The sequence below is a fragment of the Leptinotarsa decemlineata genome, unplaced genomic scaffold, assembly GCF_025532065.1.
Source record: "Leptinotarsa decemlineata unplaced genomic scaffold, Ldec_3_MD MMD2_P_RNA_scaffold_9, whole genome shotgun sequence".
In the NCBI taxonomy this organism is placed as follows: domain Eukaryota; kingdom Metazoa; phylum Arthropoda; class Insecta; order Coleoptera; family Chrysomelidae; genus Leptinotarsa; species Leptinotarsa decemlineata.
The window spans coordinates 6205731-6231225 of NW_027412536.1; the positions used below are offsets into that span (position 1 = coordinate 6205731).

Below are 25495 nucleotides of genomic sequence, written 5' to 3' on the forward strand. Positions count from 1 at the left end.
ACCTTCCCTAATATTTATAAACATTCATATTATGCTGAAGTTGTAACTTTGCCCCCGGTCACCGTACTACGACAAAATGCTTGATGTGCATTCATGCAACTGTATTTGAAGATAGTTTTATATTCCTATATATATTATAATCGTATCAATTTTAATGACTATGAACTTGGAATAACGAAAGATGGAATTGTGAATAATGTGTGTGTTTGTTTCAGAATATCGAAGTTGAGGTTGAAAATATCTTTCAATTCATGTATTCACTTGAATGGATTTGAATTATTTTATGACGATTTTTCATATTTGTCTGTATCGTTACTTTGTTATGTTTATATATGTCCAAGAACTCCGAACAAATGAAACTCAGGTTATCTACACATAATAGATTCGTCCGGTATCTATATCAAAGGATGCTATTTTGAATGGGAATTTCGAAAAAACTACAATACGAAATGAATTTCCAAATATCACAATTGAAATTTAATGTCAAATGTCAATCATCTATAATAATGTCCTGAATAAAATTCAAGATATAAAATGCCACTTTTTGTTATATCGACCCAACGAATCAGAATTTAAAATGACAGACAAACTTATTTTCTTTATTTCTAAAATGTCCTGTTTTTGTCAACCTTGTATCTTTCAACATGATGTTTATTCATCACTACAAACCCTCGTATATAATTTTTCGTTATTGCATATTTTTGACAACTTCCCCTCATAAGATTACTTTTTATTTTCAAACAAAGATGTGTGTGAACGGCATTTTATTCATTTTAGTAGTATATTATAAAGCCATTTATATAAAATATCAACGTTATTGAGACTGCAGCTGAACAAATTTCCTTTGGAATGACCCGTACATAACGGCGTGTTTTTCTCCAATTTTGGAATACACTACCAGGAATCTTCAAAATCTTCCAAATTCGTTGTGTTTATATTGAATAGGCGTAGTCTGTCCAACAAATCCCTGAATATCGACGAATTCTAGCCTCATAATGTGCAACTATAGACTGAAAAAAATGGAAACTGCTGAGATTTGAAACTTGTTCTGGAAAGGTTGCTATGACTGTTTTGAATGTTGTTGTTGAGATGACTCTGACTGATACTGCCCACGTTGATGATGTATCATTCTGAAATAAATTCGATTTTCAGTACAAACATACACTAAAAAAATACTTTTGTCAACAGAGAGGGTATAATGTCTTTCATGAAGTGATTGCTACACTTATAATGAAAATTAAAAAAAATCAAGTTTCATTCAAAATAACGAATTTAAAACACATATTCTGCACGTACTAAATTAAAAGAAAATATTGTATGAAAACACGACTTTATGCAGATCATATCTATGGATGAGAGTTTTAAAACCGAACGAAAAATACTGTATACAACCACAAACCCTTTGCATATTAAATGGAGAAAAAATTGAAAACAGTACTAACCTTAATTTCGTACAATTTCAAATGAAACAACACGATTCGGTTTTCCAATGTCCATCAACCCTTTGAACACAATAGCGTATTTTCCTGATGAAAATTCTTCTAATTGTAATTTTTCATAATTAGTAAATCAAAGTTTAACTGTTTGAAAAGTGCAGTAAAGAATAAATTATTGGCTTTTCATTGATATTGTTTTTTAATTATGCTTATGTATCAAGCTATTTCACAAAAAGTAGAAATAAAGTGAAATATTTATCTGTTTTTAAAAACTATCAACTTTGCTTCATTTTTGGCATAATTTTTTCTGGTGTTTTAAATTTTTGCGAAATAAGTTGTATTTAGAATTGCAATTGGTAATAAAAATGCGTTGGAAAGATAAGTTAGGTATAAAGCACTAGATTTGTTGAGGTTTGGCTAAATTTGAAAAATCGGCAAATGACAAATTTTCGAAAAACTGTAAAAAAACTAAAATTGTACCAGAGAGCTAAAAATTGGTATATGGGTAAAAAAATTAAAAAACAATCATCTTTTCTCCTTACCGATTTATGAAATTTCGAGCAATAACTGCTTTTCTGAACATTTTTTGGAAAAAATTTCAAATTTGACAGGGAAGAAAAATCACTTGATCGGTCATATGCATGTCATTTGGCATAATTTTTAAAGCACAACCTAATGGAGATATCAAAAGTTGCTTGAAGAGATGAACAAAAAAAATCCCATTTGATGCGGACTTTATGTGTGACACTGTATATCGAGAAAAATTTTGGAAATCAAATGTTTCAACAATTCTCATCAACTTTCAATTAAAATACATTTAAATAAGTTCATCTGAGGAAAAAGTCAAACTTAAAACACTTACTTTCAAATATAATCGGTGCACTTGACACTTGTATCACTTTCAACGGATGCAACTAACTCATTTCGTCATGCATGACGTATTTATAGTAAAATAAGTGATGACATATTTTAAAATTAAACAAAGAGCCTTTGTTTCGTGGCTTTGAGAACTGCATATCTCCGGATGCAAATTTGACATTGGTAGTGATCAATGTCACCTTGGGTATGAATATAAAAATCAGTGATGACATATTCTGAAATGAAACAAAAGAAAATCAAAGAGTCTTTGTTAGATGCCTATTCAGCGTTGACATTGATCCATGTCACCTTTGATATGAATAGCGCAACAAACACATGAATTCTGCTTTTTCTTTCCCTTTTATTTGAAGTGCTACATGTGATAATGCGACTATTATTAGTGAAGATACAACTTTGTGCCCTCTTGGCATCGTCTTCGTTTCTTTCCTCTGTCGATGAATTCTGTATTCGTTTCCCTTTCATTTGATGTGCTGCACGTTGAGATCCAACTATCATTAACAAAGATGTTGCTTAGTGTCCCTCTGACATACTGCGCCATCTTTGTTTTTTCTCTGTCGATGAATTTTGCATATCATCTCCTTTCATTTGACGTGCTGTACGTCGACAATTATTAACGAAAATGTGGCTTTGTGTCCTTCTGACATGTTGGGCCAGATTTGTTTTTTCTCTGTCGATGAATTCTGCATTCGTTTCCCTTCCATTTGATGTGCTGCACGTTGAGATTCAACAATCATTAATGAAAATGTGGGTTAGTGCCCTTCTGACATGTTGCACCATTTTTTTTTTCGTTGTCGATGAATTCTGCAATTCTTCTTCTTTCATTTGACACGATGTACGTGACGATCCGAAGTATTTTCAATGATTCTCTTTGAAATTCTTTCTATGCTGTTTCACATTAGGCGCTCGATATTATATTTTTTATAGTCTACAAATTAAATCATTTGAAATGAGTACCCACATCGACCTGTTGCGATTAGTATAGCGAAAATGGGTTATGAGGTCCTTTTGGCTTCGTAAAATGATTAACTATGTTTTTTGACATCTAAACGAATCCATTGATATATGATGGAATCGGCCGATACTTGATGAAAATCTATAACTAACGTATTCCAAAAACACTTTATTGTGAGATTTTCACTAAATTGTTTTACAAAAACGCAACACGTGTTTCGCCATACAATGGCTTCATCTGGCGTGTCTTTTAATTCCAAGTATGTTCAATGATTTTCTTTGAATGTGCAATTCTTCCTATGCTATTTCACATTAGTCGCTGTATATTATACTTTTCATAATCTACAAATGAAATCATTTGAAATGAGTACCCACATCGGTCTGTTGCTGCTAGTATAATGAAAATAGGTTATACGGTCCTTTTGACTTCGAAAAATGAATAATTATGTTTCATGGCATGTAAACGAATCCATTGATGTCGAAATCATCGAAATCGGACGACCGCAAGTGAAAACCGGAAGTGGCCGTTTTTTGATGGATTAGAAACCTTCTCACCCTGAGGAATCCAAATATATCCTATGTTTCAGTATACGATGATTTTTTTCATTTTCTTTATAAATTCTTCGTTTTGAATCAAACTTCTGCAATTGGAATAAACTTATAGTTGTTCATAACCCAACATTTTTCAATTCCAAGTTTGTTCAATGATTTTTGTTGCAATTCTTCCTATGCTATTTCACATTAGGCGTTGAATATTATATTCGTTACGCCATCTTTGTTTTTTCCTCTGACGGTACACTCTGTATTCGTTTCCCTTCCATTTGATGTGCTGCACGTTGAGATTCAACTGTCATTAACGAAGATTTGGCTTAGTGCCTTTCTGACATGTTGCGTCATCTTTGCTTTTTCTTTGTCGATGAATTCTGCATTTCTTATCCTTTCATTTGACGTGTTGTACGCGACGATCCGATCATTATTAGTGAATATACAACTCAGTGCCCTTCTGACAGTTGCGCTATTATTTTTTGTAATAACTCATTAATTTCCACAAACCCTCACACACGCCACAACCTACATCGCTGACTACGTTACTTTCAAAATTTTAATGTTTTATCACTATTTTTATTATTATTCGACCCACATTCTCCAGTTCAATTTCATTTAGCATAATCAATCGAGCGATAGTTGATTTCTCCATTCTGATTATCTGACCGACACTACTCTGTAACAGAAGTTAGGTTGAGTGTTCCACAAGGTTCAAGGTTCAAGAGTCTGAAAATTCGCAAAATGAATCTTCATATGACAAAGCATGGACTTTAGTCATTTCCTGATGATGCTTACTTGGTTATCGGAACGCGTTAAATGATAAATGACTGTCACATTGAAACACGAAAAACCGTTACGACAATAACGATGAAACGATAACGAATAAACGCTCGAAAACGGTCAAAAACGCACGCAAACGATCGAAAACGCACGCAAAACGGTCGCACGCAAAACAGTCGAAACGTTTGTAAAACGGTCGCTTTCCCCATTTTGGAATGTTAACTCCACAATACGTAACTCCTCGACACCTTTGGTGCCATCTCCTTCTTCTCCTGATAATGCTAACTTGGTTAACAAAGATACGAGACTAAGTGTCCTTCTGACATGTTGGAACGCTAGACTTCTGCTAAACCGACATGTTTTTTTCTTAAATGATGTATTTGAAACACCCTGTATACACATTGATATTATATTTTAAACCTTAAATGATATATTTTGACGCATCCTGTACACTTCGACGCCATATTTGTTTTCAATGATGTATTTTGAGATACCTTGTACACATTGAGGGATCGCACGTTGAAAACTCAGCCTCGTGGAACTGTTATGCTTTTTTCTCAAATGATGTATTTTGACGCACCCTGTATACTTCGACGCCATGTTTGTTTTCAATGATGTATTTTGAGATACCTTGTAAAATTGAGGGATCGCACTTTGAAACGATACAGCCTCATTAATCTGTAATGTTTTTTTTCAAATCTGATTCATTATTATTAATATATCATTTTCGCGCTTCCAATTTTCATCGAGTCGTTCACGATTAATTTCAAAACCAGCAACGCTACATTGCCCCATAAACGACGATTTATTGTACAACCGGCAACACCTGCTTGCGCCAGCAAGCGGTAAAACCTCGATACCATCTCCATTATCTCTTTGCGTCGATTACGTCACACGCGTCTCTCGCTCTTACACACACACACATACATCTTCACATGAAATATTAATTATTTCCCAAATCTAAGTATATTTTCCTATCTTCAACAAGATAATGACGATTACATTCTACGGAAAAAGAATGCTGTCAAGTATATAAAATGAGTCAATTTCGGTCCCGACAAAACTAACGCTATAAATACCCATCATTCGCAGTTACTTTCAATATATTACGTTGGTGTAGAGGCTAAGGACAATGCTTACCGCGCGGGCGATTCAGGTTCGAATCTGATAACTATAATTTTTTTTCATTAAAATCACGTAACTGGAACGAGACAAGGGGGCCGAGGGGTGAGGCAGAGTCGCAAGAGGGTCTGAGCGATGATGTGGAGTACTAAGGGGCCGAGTTCCATGCTTGAATCGCTACGATACTCGTTCCATCCTGCGTCGATTACGTCACACGTTTCTCTCTTCCACTCACTAAAGTTGTTCTGAAATACTTACCAGCGACGCACGACCTTGAAGTGTGCCAGAATCGGTGTTGTTCATCTACTATGTTCGACAGTGATGGTGAAGATTACAATGCAATAGAAAGAGCGTTGGAGCAATACGAAATGGTCGCTCGAAACGAACACCAATTGCTGTTGATGGTATTCCCCATGTCATCTTATGAAATTCGATGTGGCCTAAGTCCATGCAGAGACTTCAGCCCATCCCTAATTTTGAAGCAGCAGTTCTTCATTCGTTCCATCAATTCAAAAAGTTGTGAATGGGCGACCTTCATTGACATCCTGCAACAAATAAAGGAACATTTTTTGAATCACAAATCGATGGATATATAGACGAGTATGATCCAATTACAACATGTTGCGGGAATTACATTTACGTCACACAGTACATCGAAAGTAATACCAAACAAGTTTTCATTTCCAAGGACACCACGAACATGGAGCTGTTTCAACGGGATATAAACGAGATCCTGAATACTCACCTTGGTGTACTCTCTGACCGTATCGCTATGCTGGATGCTTTGAACTTTTGTGATTATTATCGAGGTGTTTTCAATATAATACAATCATGGTTACGTGAAAATAAAACTGATTCAACTTTGGAAGAAATCATAGGTTTTTGTCAAGCCTCAGCTTTAGATAGTCTCTATGCAAATGCTTTACGTGAATATTTATTTTATTATAAACAAAAAATAGTGTATGATTGATGTAATAAATGAGAAAAGGTAACATTTGTTTCATTAGATGTATGAGGTGAAAAAAAAATTCAACTTTCAATATACAGGGTGTCCCTGGACTTCCTCTTTTCCTCTTGGGAATGTATAGATGGGGTCAAAATATCACCAGTACTTAATATATATTTTTTTCCTAAAAGTCTTCGTAACCAAGTTACGGGCCCTCGAAGTTACAAAATGAAAAATGTTTTTCTTTGATAACTTTTCAATAACTTTAACAATAATAGGTACGTGTGGAATAATCACGTTTCGTGTTGATCAGTTATCTGAATCTCATGAAACTCAACATTCGAATGTTTCAAATTCTTCTTCACAGCTAAACTGTTGAGGAGTTTCACTGATAATTATAATTTTATGGGAGAAATTCTTTAACACGAATCTAAATTTAGCTGAAAAAACGCACATCGGAAAAAATATTTACTATACTAATAAAAAGCAAACGAATGAACTACAAAAACGGCTGCACATGATCAGGTGAAAAATATCCAGGGAATAATTATGTTCCATTTCTTTCACAGATGTTGACAAAAAAACCTTTTAGAAAGTTTTGATAAAAAATGGAAACTGGAATGCGATTTTGTTTTGTTGAGTGGTGCGTTGTCATATGACTATCATTGTATTGTCAATATTCTAGAGGATATTTTGAATTTTTTTGATATGGCCGAACAGTTTACATTCAATGAATATGCAGATATGCATGTATTTTATGGACGAGCATTTTGTAATGCTGCAGAAGCTCGTCGTCTGTATTCCGAGCATTTTCCCAATCGAACGGTACCGTCAAGAGAAACATTCGAGCGTGTCGATCGCAGCTTGAGGGAGACAGGTATGTAATAATTGATAATTAATTTGAGCACGTTGTTTTATTTCGATATTATTGTAGGTACAGTTTTGCCAAAACGAGGTGGTGAGGGCGCTCTTAGGACTGTACGTACCGTTGTATTGGAGGAAAATATTTTAGAAGCCGTCGCTGATGATCCTTCAATGAGCATCAGAAATCTATCAGAACAGTTCCATACATCCAAGTCCACTATTCATAAAATAATTAGGGAACAACTGCTCCACCCATTTCACATCCAGAAGGTACATGCCATGACACCTCAAGATTTTCCAGCACGACTGGAATATGCCAATTGGTTCATGGATAGGCAAAGAGAGGATATGACTTTTATTAATCGAGTTTTATTCACTGATGAAGCAGGTTTCAGTAGAGATGGAGTTATCAACTCTCATAATCTCCATATATGGGCCGAAGAAAATCCCCATGGGATATTGCAAACCAAACACCAACGGAAATTCAACGTGAATGTTTGGGCTGGTATCATAGGAAACCATCTTATAGGACCATTCGTTCTACAAGACCGATTGAGTGGAGAACGTTATTTGGAGTTCATTCAGAACGATTTGAATGGACTTTTGGAACATGTTCCATTAGTAGTTAGTTTAAGCCGATTTCAGAACCTCCCCCCACCACTTTCAACCTTGAAATGACCTCTACGTCACACGAAGTTGCGAAGGTGACTTTGAGGAGGTGTTATGAGTTTGACCTTGAACGACCTTGGCATGCGTCATACGGCAACGCAGACAAGGTGACTTTGAGGTGCTGTTTTGGGTTTAACCTTGAATGACCTTCATTCTTTTCCCATATTTTCGACAAGGTGACTTTGACTTCCAATGAATTCGAGCCAGTTTTGCACCTACACGATTTAACGCAACCAAGGTGACTTTGAACGATTGTTTTGAGTTTGCCCTTGAACGACCTTGATCAACGTTACACAAGGCAGGCAAGGTGACTTTGAGGCAGTGCCTTTGAACGACCCTGACACACATCACGCGACAAAAGCAAGGTGACATTGAGGTAATGTTTCAAGTTTGACCTTGAACGACCTTAATTGATCCACGTTGTTATTTAGAATATTCGACTTTGAACGACCTTCAGCCGCATGGACGAAGAGACTTTTGGAGTGCGTTTTCAGTTTGACTTTGAGTGACCTTCTACAATATCATGTGTCTTTGCTGATGTAAATTTGAGGGCGCTCGTGTATTCTCCTTCCCTCCCCCACTTTTTGAATGAACATATAAAAGAGGTGCTACTCATTCACAGGAGTTAGTTTGATATCGCGCGTATTGAATATATCTACAAATATGTTTCACTGTGATAGGTGTGGTAAAAGTTTCAGCCGTAAAGATAACATGCGTCGTCATCAAATGCAGTCCTGCAGGCCGGATAATGATGCAGGTCCTCCAGCAAAACGGCCCAGAGTGGATTCTGCCCAACCAAGTGCAGTTCAGGAATTGTGCAACTATTGCAATAGAATGGTACCTGTGAATAGGATGAATTCACACCTCAAAACATTGGAGCATAGAACAAATTCCTGTACGGAATTTGAGGATGGTGTGAAAATCATCAACAGCGCATTTAAATATAGGATTGTTAGCTACAGGGTCGAAAGTAAGAATCCACATTCAGACTATCAATCTTTCTTTAATGAAGTGAGGCATAAAGTTGTGACTTTGATTGATCGAATGGTGCAAGTTCATAACACCTTGAAAGTGAACATGGAGTTGTTTGGGAGGTACATACTTCAGACGCAGGAAATATTAGAGGTGAAGTCTTTCAACAGCCAAAACCAAATTGTTGATCAATCAAACAACCTTGAAGAGGTTTATAGGACATTCGTCGACACGTTGTCTGCAAAAGCTGTGGAATTTCAAGAACGCGACTCAGGTATATTATCTACATAAATATGAAAGATTTCAGTCATTAAACGAATAATGTGTTTACAGGTTGGACTCTGGAGAAAGTTGTTTTTATCGAAGTAAACATCAACAAATATAGTCCTCTCAGTGGATCCTCCTACATCAAGCTTCCAGAATTCATCGCTTTGAAGAGGGCAGTAGTTAATGTGAGAAATGAAGACCATTTTTGCTTCGCTTGGGCGGTGACATCAGCTCTGCGACCAGCGCAAACTAGAACTTCTGAAGTAGGCTCATATCCAGACTTCAGAGATGTACTTAATGTTGAAGGTATAGATTTTCCCATGAAATTACGTGATATTCCACAATTTGAGAATATGAATGATTGTTCAGTCAATGTTTATGGGTTAGAAACAACTTTTGAAAACAACAAACCGAAATATGAAATTGTGGGTCCTCTTTATTACGCACGGCGGAAACTCGGTCGCCATGTAAATTTATTGAACATCACCGATGAATCTAGTAATAGCCACTATTGCTGGATAAAGGATCTATCAAGGTTAGTTTCATCACAAATTTCATCCCACGGGCATAGAATGTATTTTTGTGATGGTTGTTTGATGTATTTTTCAGACGAACGCAAATTATTACGACATCAGTTGAATGATTGCAATTTTATTTGTACCACCATTCCCACAACGCAAATCAAAATTGATAAATGTGGTAGGGCCATACCGGAAAATATATTAAAATTTGAAAATTTTGAAAGGCAGTTGAAAGTCCCCTTCGTGGTATACGCTGATTTTGAATCAATTCTGAAGCCTATACATACAAATGAACCGGATCCAATACGTTCCTTCACAAATAAATCATTTATTCACGAGCCATACTCATTCTCATACCGAATTCGTTGTTCTTTCGATGATTCAGCCTCCAAATTTGTTCTTTATCGTGGGGAGGACGCTGCCAAAGTATTTGTAGCCAGGCTGGAGTCTGACCTGAGGGCCATCTACTATACATATTTGAATCGTATCGTGCCAATGAAGCCATTAACAGCATCAGAGGAGAATGAATTTTTAACTGCTGATAGTTGCGGTATTTGTGAGAAACCCTTCGAATTGGGTGACGTCAAAGTGAGAGATCATTGTCACTTGACGGGAAAGAAAAGATATGGAGCTGCACATTCTCGATGTAATTTGAATTACAAGTTACCGAATTTCGTTCCAATAATTTTCCATAACTTGAGCGGCTATGACTGCCACTTGTTCATAAAAGAGTTATGCACTAATAAGAACAAGGTGGAGGTTATCGGTCAAACAAAGGAAAATTACATTTCTTTCACTAAGCATCTATTGATGGGTACCACAATAGATAAATTTGGTAAATTGAAAAAACAATTCCTAAAGCTGAGATTTATCGATAGCTTTAGATTCATGGCGTCATCACTGCAGCAGTTAGGGGAGAGCTTGTCAGATGAGCAATGTTATGAAACACGAAAGTGTTTTCCGGAAAATGAAAAATTTCTTTTGATGAGACAGAAAGGAGTTTTTCCCTACAGTTTTGTTAAAAATTTGACCACGTTAGATTGTACTGAGCTACCATCAAAATCCGATTTTTATGATCAATTGAACGAGAAACACATATCTGAGGATGATTATGAGAGGGCAAAACGTGTATGGTCCTTGTTCGAGTGTGAAACGTTAGGAGACTATTCAGATTTGTATTTGAAATCAGATGTATTGATTTTATGTGATATTTTCGAAAATTTCCGTAATATATGTCTGGATAAATATAAATTAGATCCAGCCCACTATTTTACTTCTCCTGGCCATTCTTGGGATGCCATGCTCAAATACACCGGTGTAGAGCTGGAATTGCTTACGGATATTGACATGATAACTTTTTTCCAAAAGGGTATTCGTGGGGGTATTAGTCAGTGTTCTGAAAGAAAGCATGTTGCTAATAATCGTTTTCTACCCGATTATGATGAAAATGAAGCATCATCATTCATCACTTATTTGGACGCTACGAACCTCTATGGTCACAGTATGTCCCAACCATTACCGACAGATGGGTTTACATGGCTATCCGAACAAGAAATTCTTCAACTAGATATCATGGGTGTTCCAGACGATGGTCCTAAGGGTTATGTTCTGGAAGTAGATGTCCATTACCCTGAAGAACTTCACGATGCACATTCGGATCTGCCATTCCTTGTAGAGAGCGTAATTCCACCCGGTTCAAATTCAAAAATACCCAAATTAATACCTAATCTGAATGATAAGAGAAAATACATTGTTCATTATAGGGCTTTGAGGCAGGCAATTGAAAATGGACTGATAGTGATGAGGACTCACAGAGTTCTCTCATTCAATCAATCACCATGGTTGAAGAAATATGTAGACCTTAATACCCTAATGAGAAATCAAGCTACAAATGTTTATCATAAAAATATTTTCAAGACAAGAACAAATGCTGTCTTTGGAAAAACAATGGAAAACGTTGATAATAGAAATGACATTCGGCTTGTGACTCATTGGGAGTCTATAAAGCGTGCAACTGGTGCAAATGCTCTCATCGCTCGGCCAAATTTTAAAACGCTTTCAATTTTCTCAGAGGACTTTGTCGCCATTCATATGGGTAAAGTGAAAATAAATTACAATAAACCGCTATATCTTGGATTCAGTATTCTTGATTTATCTAAAACAGTTATGTATGAGTTTTTTTATAAATTCATAAAAAAACATTATGGGTCAAATGCTTCTCTCCTCTACACCGATACCGACTCTCTCATTCTTAAAATTTTCACGGAGAACTTTTATGATTTCATGAGGGACAATGTAGAGAAATTCGATACATCCAACTACAAAGTTGAAAATCAGTTTGCTATGCCTATAACTGAACCAATATTGGGAAATATGAAAGACGAATTTCCTAATGATCCAATTATCAGTTTTTATGGTACCGGCGCAAAAGCATATCATGTCAAGTCCGTTAGTGATGAATTGAAGAAGGCAAAAGGGATAAAAAAGTCGGTCATAAAAAATCAAATGTCACTTGACGATTATAGGAAAATAGTCGAATCAGGTGGTACCATATTGCGTAAGATGAGCACTTTTCGAAGTGAGTTACACGATGTGTATACTCTAATGTGTAATAAAGTTGCGCTATCATACAAGGATGATAAGCGATTCATCATCCCCAATACCACAAAAACATTACCGTGGGGGCATAAGGATATTGAGTTCTACCAAACCAGCCCTGAGGTAAATTTCAAATTCCTTATCGACGCCCTCAAAACTGTGCCTAATCATGAGGCGGATTCTGATGAAAAATTGGATCAACTCATAAGATTATTGGAGGAACAATCAGATGATTAGTTAGTTCAATGTGGTAAATCTATACCTACGAAGCTCTGAAATTATAATATATATTATTCCCATTGTAAATATCAATTATGATATAGATTATGAAATAAAATATATCAGTGATACATCTTGTTTCATTACAATTCCAACACAAAGTATTGAAGAGGTATAAACTATTTTTCATAATATTGGAATATATAATATCAAGCTATCCACATAATCTGCGAGAATATAATATAACAGTGTTGCCAGACTCATCATTTAGTCCCCGTATTAGATAAAGTGGAGGTGGTAAGTGGAGGGGGGTTGAGGAGGAGTGGCTTAGGTAACAAAAGCGGGACTGCTCAGGAGCACTCATCATTCGAACTGCTTCTTCTAGCCTTCGAATATCTACCGAATTTAGTTGGGTCTCTAGCTGTGTTCATCTTCTTCGAATAAAAACTGTGAGTATATAAGTAATGTTGATTATTATGCTTTATTCTAATATTTTGTGAATTTCTAGTGTGCAGTATGTCTTCAATCATTGACGCTGATAAATCCGTGGAGGGTAAGGTCAACATCCTGCAGGACGTGGTGGTGCAGCAATCGGAGCTACCACAGGATATAGTGGACTTCTTGACTGAATTCCAACTTGGACCTCCACTTAGCCCCCTTCCAGAAGAAGTTGTGTTGGTAACGGCGGATCCAAGACCCGGAAGCAGCTGGATGGAGGATGTTCCTTCGACCACCCCTTCTTCTGAAACGAAGACCACCGCCAAAGTTGCGAAGAAGGGGTCGAAGATTGTCGGTAAGAGAGCGGCTCCGAGCGGTAGTGATGAGGACTTTGCTGCTCCCGAACCCGTTAAGAAGAGGAGGCCCTCCGCTAAGCCAAAACAGGTGGCGTCGTCGGTGAAGCCAAAGCAGACGGAGCTGCAGAAGTACATGAAGATGTGGGACGAGTCCAACCCCTATCGACGGCCGCCTATGACCTCGACCCTCTGGCGGGCCCCTTCCACGTCAGATACTACCATCTCGACGTCTAAGGCGACCAAGACGAGAAAGCAGTCACCGACGGCTCCGCAGATGTTAACTGCTGCGGGCGACATTGAGCCAGCCATCACGGCATCTTCGGAGGCCACGACCGAGCCATCTCATCAGCCACCAGCCGGCCCCATAGCACCTCCGCCACCGACGCCAAGTGTTCAGCAGGTAACTTCTGTCCAACCCTCTGGCCGCCACCTGGAGTTACCGTCATCGCAGAGAACCTCTAGCTTAGTCGAGGACGTGCTTGAGCTTGACAGAATATGCCAAGAGAGGAAGGTGAAGCTGGTGACGATCCAGGGCAGCGATGCAAAATTGGCGGAAATTGCATCACGTAAACGACGATTTGAAGTTCGACAGGCGCAGCTAGTCGAACAGAAACGGCGTTTGTTGGCTGAAATTGCTGAGGTGGAAATCAGCATCAATGGGGTCGATGAGGAGTACCGTGTTGAGGCAGATTCAACAAATCGGTACCGCATGGAGGTCGACGAAATGGCCGAGCGTGTTAAGGCTCTCAGGGAGCGGATCAGGAAGAAAGTTGACGTTGTTGGGACATAACCTCCATCTATTTCCTTTCCCTAGATCCTTTTTTTTTTCATGGAGTACACGTGAGTTGGTTGGTGTACACAGGGCACTGCGTGGTTGGGGCAGTGTCCACTTCCCTCTCTTCTTTTCATCCCGGAAAAAATATCTTATGAACGCTTCATTCCACATCATCCCCACTCCTCCCCCACTCCTTCCCACTCCCTCTCGAAAGTATAAAAGTAGAGAGTCTCCGATGGAACATTTAGTTGCTAAGCTATCTTCAACATGGCAGTTACTTATCAACAAGCGGATTCCACCACCGAGCCACACGCATTTTTGGAGCCCAGAAGGTCACCTGACAACTGGACCGTCGAAGAAGGTGAGGTACATTCCACCACAGGGCATCATCACTACGAGCAGCCCGGAGCATGGCACGATACCAGACTGCAGGTGATGCAAGTTACCAGCACCGATGATGCGGACGTCTCCGAAAACGAGTTCCTGGATCCCAACGTGGATACTGATTCTGACGCTGACCTGTATGATGGCCTGTGGGATGACGACGAGGTGGACTATGACGCGCCATCAGTGATGTGGGACCTATTTCCTAGGGAGACGGATGATTCTGATTCGGACGATGAAGATATTCCTCCTGACCCACCAATCCCCATCGAGGATAGTCCACCACCATCCCCTATCCTTATAGAATAATCCTAATTTCTATTCCTCATTCCTATTCCTTTCCTAGGAGTACACATACTGTTGGTTGGTGTACACAGGGCACTGCGTGGTTGGGGCAGTGTCTACTCTTCCCTAAATCTCATCATTCACAAATAATTGTACAATCACACAGACGATGGTCATCCTATCTTCATCGCTCATTCTCTTGAAGTATACATACTGAAGCCTATTCAAAATTGTTGTAAATATTTTGCTTTATTTGAAAATATATACTCTGGTTGCTATATACGGGTTGTGGCAGCATTTATACTTCCAATCCAATCATGTTCTAGTCATATTCAATATGTAGAATAAATTATATTTATAGTTTAAAATTGATTTCGAAATGTTATATCTGTATTTGAAAATGTAATGAAAATAATAATAATTTGTTTGTTTGTTTTTTCTAATTTAAAAAATAAATTCTGACAAAAAAAATTCTGCTCCTGTTTTTTTCCAACTATTATGCTGACATAACTACAAATTAGTCTGTTTGAAATGAAATACCTATCAGGTATTCACCTTTCAATTATAGTAGAACGCACATTTATGTGGTTAGCTGATCAAAGCAAAATTTTCCTCCTGAGTTGCCTGCAAAGAGAACCAATTGATGATGGTTCATAGAGAAGATAGACTTGCAATTATAGTGTATTTCACTTTATATATATGTGACGGATGATATCTGAGAGTGATAATACTAATGCGTGATGATAGAATCTGAGTAGTAATCTCAAGTTAGGAGTAATCTTTATATCTCCAACTTCTAAGGCACCTACAATTGAGCGGTTGGGCTTCAAGCTATGATATCTGGGAATAAACTACATATCCTCAACTTCTAAGGTATTGTTAACTGAGCGGTTGACCGCTCCGCTTCAAAAATTTTTCGACCCGCGAATTAAATTAATTCGCGGCCGCGAATTAAAATAATCCGCGGATTAAATCGCGGATTCGCGGCCGCGGCCGCGAATCCGCGGATAATCCGCGGATAAAACCGTGAATCCGCGGCCATGGCCGCGGATCCGCGGTTTTATCTGCGAATTATCCGCGGATCCGCGGCCGTGACCGCGAATCCGCGATTTAATCCGCAGAATAATTTCAACGGCGGTCACGAATTAATTCAATTCGCGTGTCGAAAAATTTTTGAAGCGGAGCGGAGCGAAGCGGAGCGAAGCGGACCACATCTGTTTCCTATCTTCATCCCGCGAATTATGATTCATTCAACGGATTGAGTCGTGATTCATTCCGCCGCAGTCGCGGATCCGCGGTTGAAACCGCGTCATAACTTTAAAACAGAGTGTATTTAATTTCTCACCTACATCGTAAACTTTCATCTATTCCGCGGATTATCATGGATCCGCTTACTATTCGCGGGCCCGCGACAGTGGCGATTAATCCGTGGATCAATTTATTTATTCTGTCACAGCCGTTGATTCGCGGTTGCTGCTTCATTATTTCAGTGGCAGCCGTGTAATTTGCTACGCGGATCATGATATTTGGGGCAGGGTGTAGTTGATATTCATTCTCAATTGTAAAAAATCCAATTTCATACAACTTTCGTCATAACTTTTTTCCGTGTAAAATCGAAAATATACTAGTTATTCAATGAAAATGTATATTTTCAGCTGTAAACCAGTTTCATATTCTACTACTAAGTGGAAATTTTCCAACTTTCAGACCTGAGAAGAAGAATCTCATGTCGCGAGACGATATTCCCGGTGTACTACTACTACTACTACTGTTTGTATGAATAATGTAGCCCTGAAAAGGGCTGTTTTTTTTTGACCAGAAGGCCCACGGTTAGTGTGTCACAGGTTTGACACTATTGCATATTATGCATGCATTAGTGAATATACAACTCAGTGCCCTTCTGACAGTTGCGCTATTATTTTTTGTAATAACTCATTAATTTCCACAAACCCTCACACACGCCACAACCTACATCGCTGACTACGTTACTTTCAAAATTTTAATGTTTTATCACTATTTTTATTATTATTCGACCCACATTCTCCAGTTCAATTTCATTTAGCATAATCAATCGAGCGATAGTTGATTTCTCCATTCTGATTATCTGACCGACACTACTCTGTAACAGAAGTTAGGTTGAGTGTTCCACAAGGTTCAAGAGTCTGAAAATTCGCAAAATGAATCTTCATATGACAAAGCATGGACTTTAGTCATTTCCTGATGATGCTTACTTGGTTATCGGAACGCGTTAAATGATAAATGACTGTCACATTGAAACACGAAAAACCGTTACGACAATAACGATGAAACGATAACGAATAAACGCTCGAAAACGGTCAAAAACGCACGCAAACGATCGAAAACGCACGCAAAACGGTCGCACGCAAAACAGTCGAAACGTTTGTAAAACGGTCGCTTTCCCCATTTTGGAATGTTAACTCCACAATACGTAACTCCTCGACACCTTTGGTGCCATCTCCTTCTTCTCCTGATAATGCTAACTTGGTTAACAAAGATACGAGACTAAGTGTCCTTCTGACATGTTGGAACGCTAGACTTCTGCTAAACCGACATGTTTTTTTCTTAAATGATGTATTTGAAACACCCTGTATACACATTGATATTATATTTTAAACCTTAAATGATATATTTTGACGCATCCTGTACACTTCGACGCCATATTTGTTTTCAATGATGTATTTTGAGATACCTTGTACACATTGAGGGATCGCACGTTGAAAACTCAGCCTCGTGGAACTGTTATGCTTTTTTCTCAAATGATGTATTTTGACGCACCCTGTATACTTCGACGCCATGTTTGTTTTCAATGATGTATTTTGAGATACCTTGTAAAATTGAGGGATCGCACTTTGAAACGATACAGCCTCATTAATCTGTAATGTTTTTTTTCAAATCTGATTCATTATTATTAATATATCATTTTCGCGCTTCCAATTTTCATCGAGTCGTTCACGATTAATTTCAAAACCAGCAACGCTACATTGCCCCATAAACGACGATTTATTGTACAACCGGCAACACCTGCTTGCGCCAGCAAGCGGTAAAACCTCGATACCATCTCCATTATCTCTTTGCGTCGATTACGTCACACGCGTCTCTCGCTCTTACACACACACACATACATCTTCACATGAAATATTAATTATTTCCCAAATCTAAGTATATTTTCCTATCTTCAACAAGATAATGACGATTACATTCTACGGAAAAAGAATGCTGTCAAGTATATAAAATGAGTCAATTTCGGTCCCGACAAAACTAACGCTATAAATACCCATCATTCGCAGTTACTTTCAATATATTACGTTGGTGTAGAGGCTAAGGACAATGCTTACCGCGCGGGCGATTCAGGTTCGAATCTGATAACTATAATTTTTTTTCATTAAAATCACGTAACTGGAACGAGACAAGGGGGCCGAGGGGTGAGGCAGAGTCGCAAGAGGGTCTGAGCGATGATGTGGAGTACTAAGGGGCCGAGTTCCATGCTTGAATCGCTACGATACTCGTTCCATCCTGCGTCGATTACGTCACACGTTTCTCTCTTCCACTCACTAAAGTTGTTCTGAAATACTTACCAGCGACGCACGACCTTGAAGTGTGCCAGAATCGGTGTTGTTCATCTACTATGTTCGACAGTGATGGTGAAGATTACAATGCAATAGAAAGAGCGTTGGAGCAATACGAAATGGTCGCTCGAAACGAACACCAATTGCTGTTGATGGTATTCCCCATGTCATCTTATGAAATTCGATGTGGCCTAAGTCCATGCAGAGACTTCAGCCCATCCCTAATTTTGAAGCAGCAGTTCTTCATTCGTTCCATCAATTCAAAAAGTTGTGAATGGGCGACCTTCATTGACATCCTGCAACAAATAAAGGAACATTTTTTGAATCACAAATCGATGGATATATAGACGAGTATGATCCAATTACAACATGTTGCGGGAATTACATTTACGTCACACAGTACATCGAAAGTAATACCAAACAAGTTTTCATTTCCAAGGACACCACGAACATGGAGCTGTTTCAACGGGATATAAACGAGATCCTGAATACTCACCTTGGTGTACTCTCTGACCGTATCGCTATGCTGGATGCTTTGAACTTTTGTGATTATTATCGAGGTGTTTTCAATATAATACAATCATGGTTACGTGAAAATAAAACTGATTCAACTTTGGAAGAAATCATAGGTTTTTGTCAAGCCTCAGCTTTAGATAGTCTCTATGCAAATGCTTTACGTGAATATTTATTTTATTATAAACAAAAAATAGTGTATGATTGATGTAATAAATGAGAAAAGGTAACATTTGTTTCATTAGATGTATGAGGTGAAAAAAAAATTCAACTTTCAATATACAGGGTGTCCCTGGACTTCCTCTTTTCCTCTTGGGAATGTATAGATGGGGTCAAAATATCACCAGTACTTAATATATATTTTTTTCCTAAAAGTCTTCGTAACCAAGTTACGGGCCCTCGAAGTTACAAAATGAAAAATGTTTTTCTTTGATAACTTTTCAATAACTTTAACAATAATAGGTACGTGTGGAATAATCACGTTTCGTGTTGATCAGTTATCTGAATCTCATGAAACTCAACATTCGAATGTTTCAAATTCTTCTTCACAGCTAAACTGTTGAGGAGTTTCACTGATAATTATAATTTTATGGGAGAAATTCTTTAACACGAATCTAAATTTAGCTGAAAAAACGCACATCGGAAAAAATATTTACTATACTAATAAAAAGCAAACGAATGAACTACAAAAACGGCTGCACATGATCAGGTGAAAAATATCCAGGGAATAATTATGTTCCATTTCTTTCACAGATGTTGACAAAAAAACCTTTTAGAAAGTTTTGATAAAAAATGGAAACTGGAATGCGATTTTGTTTTGTTGAGTGGTGCGTTGTCATATGACTATCATTGTATTGTCAATATTCTAGAGGATATTTTGAATTTTTTTGATATGGCCGAACAGTTTACATTCAATGAATATGCAGATATGCATGTATTTTATGGACGAGCATTTTGTAATGCTGCAGAAGCTCGTCGTCTGTATTCCGAGCATTTTCCCAATCGAACGGTACCGTCAAGAGAAACATTCGAGCGTGTCGATCGCAGCTTGAGGGAGACAGGTATGTAATAATTGATAATTAATTTGAGCACGTTGTTTTATTTCGATATTATTGTAGGTACAGTTTTGCCAAAACGAGGTGGTGAGGGCGCTCTTAGGACTGTACGTACCGTTGTATTGGAGGAAAATATTTTAGAAGCCGTCGCTGATGATCCTTCAATGAGCATCAGAAATCTATCAGAACAGTTCCATACATCCAAGTCCACTATTCATAAAATAATTAGGGAACAACTGCTCCACCCATTTCACATCCAGAAGGTACATGCCATGACACCTCAAGATTTTCCAGCACGACTGGAATATGCCAATTGGTTCATGGATAGGCAAAGAGAGGATATGACTTTTATTAATCGAGTTTTATTCACTGATGAAGCAGGTTTCAGTAGAGATGGAGTTATCAACTCTCATAATCTCCATATATGGGCCGAAGAAAATCCCCATGGGATATTGCAAACCAAACACCAACGGAAATTCAACGTGAATGTTTGGGCTGGTATCATAGGAAACCATCTTATAGGACCATTCGTTCTACAAGACCGATTGAGTGGAGAACGTTATTTGGAGTTCATTCAGAACGATTTGAATGGACTTTTGGAACATGTTCCATTAGTAGTTAGTTTAAGCCGATTTCAGAACCTCCCCCCACCACTTTCAACCTTGAAATGACCTCTACGTCACACGAAGTTGCGAAGGTGACTTTGAGGAGGTGTTATGAGTTTGACCTTGAACGACCTTGGCATGCGTCATACGGCAACGCAGACAAGGTGACTTTGAGGTGCTGTTTTGGGTTTAACCTTGAATGACCTTCATTCTTTTCCCATATTTTCGACAAGGTGACTTTGACTTCCAATGAATTCGAGCCAGTTTTGCACCTACACGATTTAACGCAACCAAGGTGACTTTGAACGATTGTTTTGAGTTTGCCCTTGAACGACCTTGATCAACGTTACACAAGGCAGGCAAGGTGACTTTGAGGCAGTGCCTTTGAACGACCCTGACACACATCACGCGACAAAAGCAAGGTGACATTGAGGTAATGTTTCAAGTTTGACCTTGAACGACCTTAATTGATCCACGTTGTTATTTAGAATATTCGACTTTGAACGACCTTCAGCCGCATGGACGAAGAGACTTTTGGAGTGCGTTTTCAGTTTGACTTTGAGTGACCTTCTACAATATCATGTGTCTTTGCTGATGTAAATTTGAGGGCGCTCGTGTATTCTCCTTCCCTCCCCCACTTTTTGAATGAACATATAAAAGAGGTGCTACTCATTCACAGGAGTTAGTTTGATATCGCGCGTATTGAATATATCTACAAATATGTTTCACTGTGATAGGTGTGGTAAAAGTTTCAGCCGTAAAGATAACATGCGTCGTCATCAAATGCAGTCCTGCAGGCCGGATAATGATGCAGGTCCTCCAGCAAAACGGCCCAGAGTGGATTCTGCCCAACCAAGTGCAGTTCAGGAATTGTGCAACTATTGCAATAGAATGGTACCTGTGAATAGGATGAATTCACACCTCAAAACATTGGAGCATAGAACAAATTCCTGTACGGAATTTGAGGATGGTGTGAAAATCATCAACAGCGCATTTAAATATAGGATTGTTAGCTACAGGGTCGAAAGTAAGAATCCACATTCAGACTATCAATCTTTCTTTAATGAAGTGAGGCATAAAGTTGTGACTTTGATTGATCGAATGGTGCAAGTTCATAACACCTTGAAAGTGAACATGGAGTTGTTTGGGAGGTACATACTTCAGACGCAGGAAATATTAGAGGTGAAGTCTTTCAACAGCCAAAACCAAATTGTTGATCAATCAAACAACCTTGAAGAGGTTTATAGGACATTCGTCGACACGTTGTCTGCAAAAGCTGTGGAATTTCAAGAACGCGACTCAGGTATATTATCTACATAAATATGAAAGATTTCAGTCATTAAACGAATAATGTGTTTACAGGTTGGACTCTGGAGAAAGTTGTTTTTATCGAAGTAAACATCAACAAATATAGTCCTCTCAGTGGATCCTCCTACATCAAGCTTCCAGAATTCATCGCTTTGAAGAGGGCAGTAGTTAATGTGAGAAATGAAGACCATTTTTGCTTCGCTTGGGCGGTGACATCAGCTCTGCGACCAGCGCAAACTAGAACTTCTGAAGTAGGCTCATATCCAGACTTCAGAGATGTACTTAATGTTGAAGGTATAGATTTTCCCATGAAATTACGTGATATTCCACAATTTGAGAATATGAATGATTGTTCAGTCAATGTTTATGGGTTAGAAACAACTTTTGAAAACAACAAACCGAAATATGAAATTGTGGGTCCTCTTTATTACGCACGGCGGAAACTCGGTCGCCATGTAAATTTATTGAACATCACCGATGAATCTAGTAATAGCCACTATTGCTGGATAAAGGATCTATCAAGGTTAGTTTCATCACAAATTTCATCCCACGGGCATAGAATGTATTTTTGTGATGGTTGTTTGATGTATTTTTCAGACGAACGCAAATTATTACGACATCAGTTGAATGATTGCAATTTTATTTGTACCACCATTCCCACAACGCAAATCAAAATTGATAAATGTGGTAGGGCCATACCGGAAAATATATTAAAATTTGAAAATTTTGAAAGGCAGTTGAAAGTCCCCTTCGTGGTATACGCTGATTTTGAATCAATTCTGAAGCCTATACATACAAATGAACCGGATCCAATACGTTCCTTCACAAATAAATCATTTATTCACGAGCCATACTCATTCTCATACCGAATTCGTTGTTCTTTCGATGATTCAGCCTCCAAATTTGTTCTTTATCGTGGGGAGGACGCTGCCAAAGTATTTGTAGCCAGGCTGGAGTCTGACCTGAGGGCCATCTACTATACATATTTGAATCGTATCGTGCCAATGAAGCCATTAACAGCATCAGAGGAGAATGAATTTTTAACTGCTGATAGTTGCGGTATTTGTGAGAAACCCTTCGAATTGGGTGACGTCAAAGTGAGAGATCATTGTCACTTGACGGGAAAGAAAAGATATGGAGCTGCACATTCTCGATGTAATTTGAATTACAAGTTACCGAATTTCGTTCCAATAATTTTCCATAACTTGAGCGGCTATGACTGCCACTTGTTCATAAAAGAGTTATGCACTAATAAGAACAAGGTGGAGGTTATCGGTCAAACAAAGGAAAATTACATTTCTTTCACTAAGCATCTATTGATGGGTACCACAATAGATAAATTTGGTAAATTGAAAAAACAATTCCTAAAGCTGAGATTTATCGATAGCTTTAGATTCATGGCGTCATCACTGCAGCAGTTAGGGGAGAGCTTGTCAGATGAGCAATGTTATGAAACACGAAAGTGTTTTCCGGAAAATGAAAAATTTCTTTTGATGAGACAGAAAGGAGTTTTTCCCTACAGTTTTGTTAAAAATTTGACCACGTTAGATTGTACTGAGCTACCATCAAAATCCGATTTTTATGATCAATTGAACGAGAAACACATATCTGAGGATGATTATGAGAGGGCAAAACGTGTATGGTCCTTGTTCGAGTGTGAAACGTTAGGAGACTATTCAGATTTGTATTTGAAATCAGATGTATTGATTTTATGTGATATTTTCGAAAATTTCCGTAATATATGTCTGGATAAATATAAATTAGATCCAGCCCACTATTTTACTTCTCCTGGCCATTCTTGGGATGCCATGCTCAAATACACCGGTGTAGAGCTGGAATTGCTTACGGATATTGACATGATAACTTTTTTCCAAAAGGGTATTCGTGGGGGTATTAGTCAGTGTTCTGAAAGAAAGCATGTTGCTAATAATCGTTTTCTACCCGATTATGATGAAAATGAAGCATCATCATTCATCACTTATTTGGACGCTACGAACCTCTATGGTCACAGTATGTCCCAACCATTACCGACAGATGGGTTTACATGGCTATCCGAACAAGAAATTCTTCAACTAGATATCATGGGTGTTCCAGACGATGGTCCTAAGGGTTATGTTCTGGAAGTAGATGTCCATTACCCTGAAGAACTTCACGATGCACATTCGGATCTGCCATTCCTTGTAGAGAGCGTAATTCCACCCGGTTCAAATTCAAAAATACCCAAATTAATACCTAATCTGAATGATAAGAGAAAATACATTGTTCATTATAGGGCTTTGAGGCAGGCAATTGAAAATGGACTGATAGTGATGAGGACTCACAGAGTTCTCTCATTCAATCAATCACCATGGTTGAAGAAATATGTAGACCTTAATACCCTAATGAGAAATCAAGCTACAAATGTTTATCATAAAAATATTTTCAAGACAAGAACAAATGCTGTCTTTGGAAAAACAATGGAAAACGTTGATAATAGAAATGACATTCGGCTTGTGACTCATTGGGAGTCTATAAAGCGTGCAACTGGTGCAAATGCTCTCATCGCTCGGCCAAATTTTAAAACGCTTTCAATTTTCTCAGAGGACTTTGTCGCCATTCATATGGGTAAAGTGAAAATAAATTACAATAAACCGCTATATCTTGGATTCAGTATTCTTGATTTATCTAAAACAGTTATGTATGAGTTTTTTTATAAATTCATAAAAAAACATTATGGGTCAAATGCTTCTCTCCTCTACACCGATACCGACTCTCTCATTCTTAAAATTTTCACGGAGAACTTTTATGATTTCATGAGGGACAATGTAGAGAAATTCGATACATCCAACTACAAAGTTGAAAATCAGTTTGCTATGCCTATAACTGAACCAATATTGGGAAATATGAAAGACGAATTTCCTAATGATCCAATTATCAGTTTTTATGGTACCGGCGCAAAAGCATATCATGTCAAGTCCGTTAGTGATGAATTGAAGAAGGCAAAAGGGATAAAAAAGTCGGTCATAAAAAATCAAATGTCACTTGACGATTATAGGAAAATAGTCGAATCAGGTGGTACCATATTGCGTAAGATGAGCACTTTTCGAAGTGAGTTACACGATGTGTATACTCTAATGTGTAATAAAGTTGCGCTATCATACAAGGATGATAAGCGATTCATCATCCCCAATACCACAAAAACATTACCGTGGGGGCATAAGGATATTGAGTTCTACCAAACCAGCCCTGAGGTAAATTTCAAATTCCTTATCGACGCCCTCAAAACTGTGCCTAATCATGAGGCGGATTCTGATGAAAAATTGGATCAACTCATAAGATTATTGGAGGAACAATCAGATGATTAGTTAGTTCAATGTGGTAAATCTATACCTACGAAGCTCTGAAATTATAATATATATTATTCCCATTGTAAATATCAA

The 25495-nt window shown here is 38.0% G+C and overlaps 3 protein-coding genes across 3 annotated transcripts; all 3 read left to right on the plus strand.

Annotated features, from left to right (window-relative positions):
* Positions 1-8570: 8570 nt before the first annotated feature.
* LOC141480489 (uncharacterized) lies at positions 8571-12788 on the plus strand. The gene is made up of 2 exons (XM_074170516.1): positions 8571-9439; positions 9499-12788. Exons 1-2 carry the CDS (start codon positions 8857-8859, stop codon positions 12786-12788), a joined length of 3873 nt encoding a protein of 1290 aa, XP_074026617.1. The 5' UTR covers positions 8571-8856.
* A 298-nt stretch (positions 12789-13086) lies between these two features.
* LOC141480490 (uncharacterized) lies at positions 13087-15131 on the plus strand. Its single transcript, XM_074170518.1, has 2 exons — positions 13087-13219; positions 13279-15131. The coding sequence occupies exon 2, from the start codon at positions 13287-13289 to the stop codon at positions 14352-14354; it is 1068 nt and encodes a 355-aa protein (XP_074026619.1). The 5' UTR covers positions 13087-13219; positions 13279-13286; the 3' UTR covers positions 14355-15131.
* A 6071-nt stretch (positions 15132-21202) lies between these two features.
* On the plus strand, positions 21203-25420 carry LOC141480491 (uncharacterized). Its single transcript, XM_074170519.1, has 2 exons — positions 21203-22071; positions 22131-25420. Exons 1-2 carry the CDS (start codon positions 21489-21491, stop codon positions 25418-25420), a joined length of 3873 nt encoding a protein of 1290 aa, XP_074026620.1. The 5' UTR covers positions 21203-21488.
* The last annotated feature ends 75 nt before the right edge of the window (positions 25421-25495 follow it).

What these genes read in the sequence shown, in the direction of transcription:
- LOC141480489 (XM_074170516.1), top strand. Translation starts at nt 8,857, where the DNA reads ATGTTTCACTGTGATAGGTGTGGTAAAAGTTTCAGCCGTAAAGATAAC. An exon ending in ATTTCAAGAACGCGACTCAG is followed by an intron (nt 9,440 to 9,498) that starts GTATATTATCTA and finishes ATGTGTTTACAG; the next exon opens with GTTGGACTCTGGAGAAAGTT.
- LOC141480491 (XM_074170519.1), top strand. Translation starts at nt 21,489, where the DNA reads ATGTTTCACTGTGATAGGTGTGGTAAAAGTTTCAGCCGTAAAGATAAC. An exon ending in ATTTCAAGAACGCGACTCAG is followed by an intron (nt 22,072 to 22,130) that starts GTATATTATCTA and finishes ATGTGTTTACAG; the next exon opens with GTTGGACTCTGGAGAAAGTT.
- LOC141480490 (XM_074170518.1), top strand. Translation starts at nt 13,287, where the DNA reads ATGTCTTCAATCATTGACGCTGATAAATCCGTGGAGGGTAAGGTCAAC.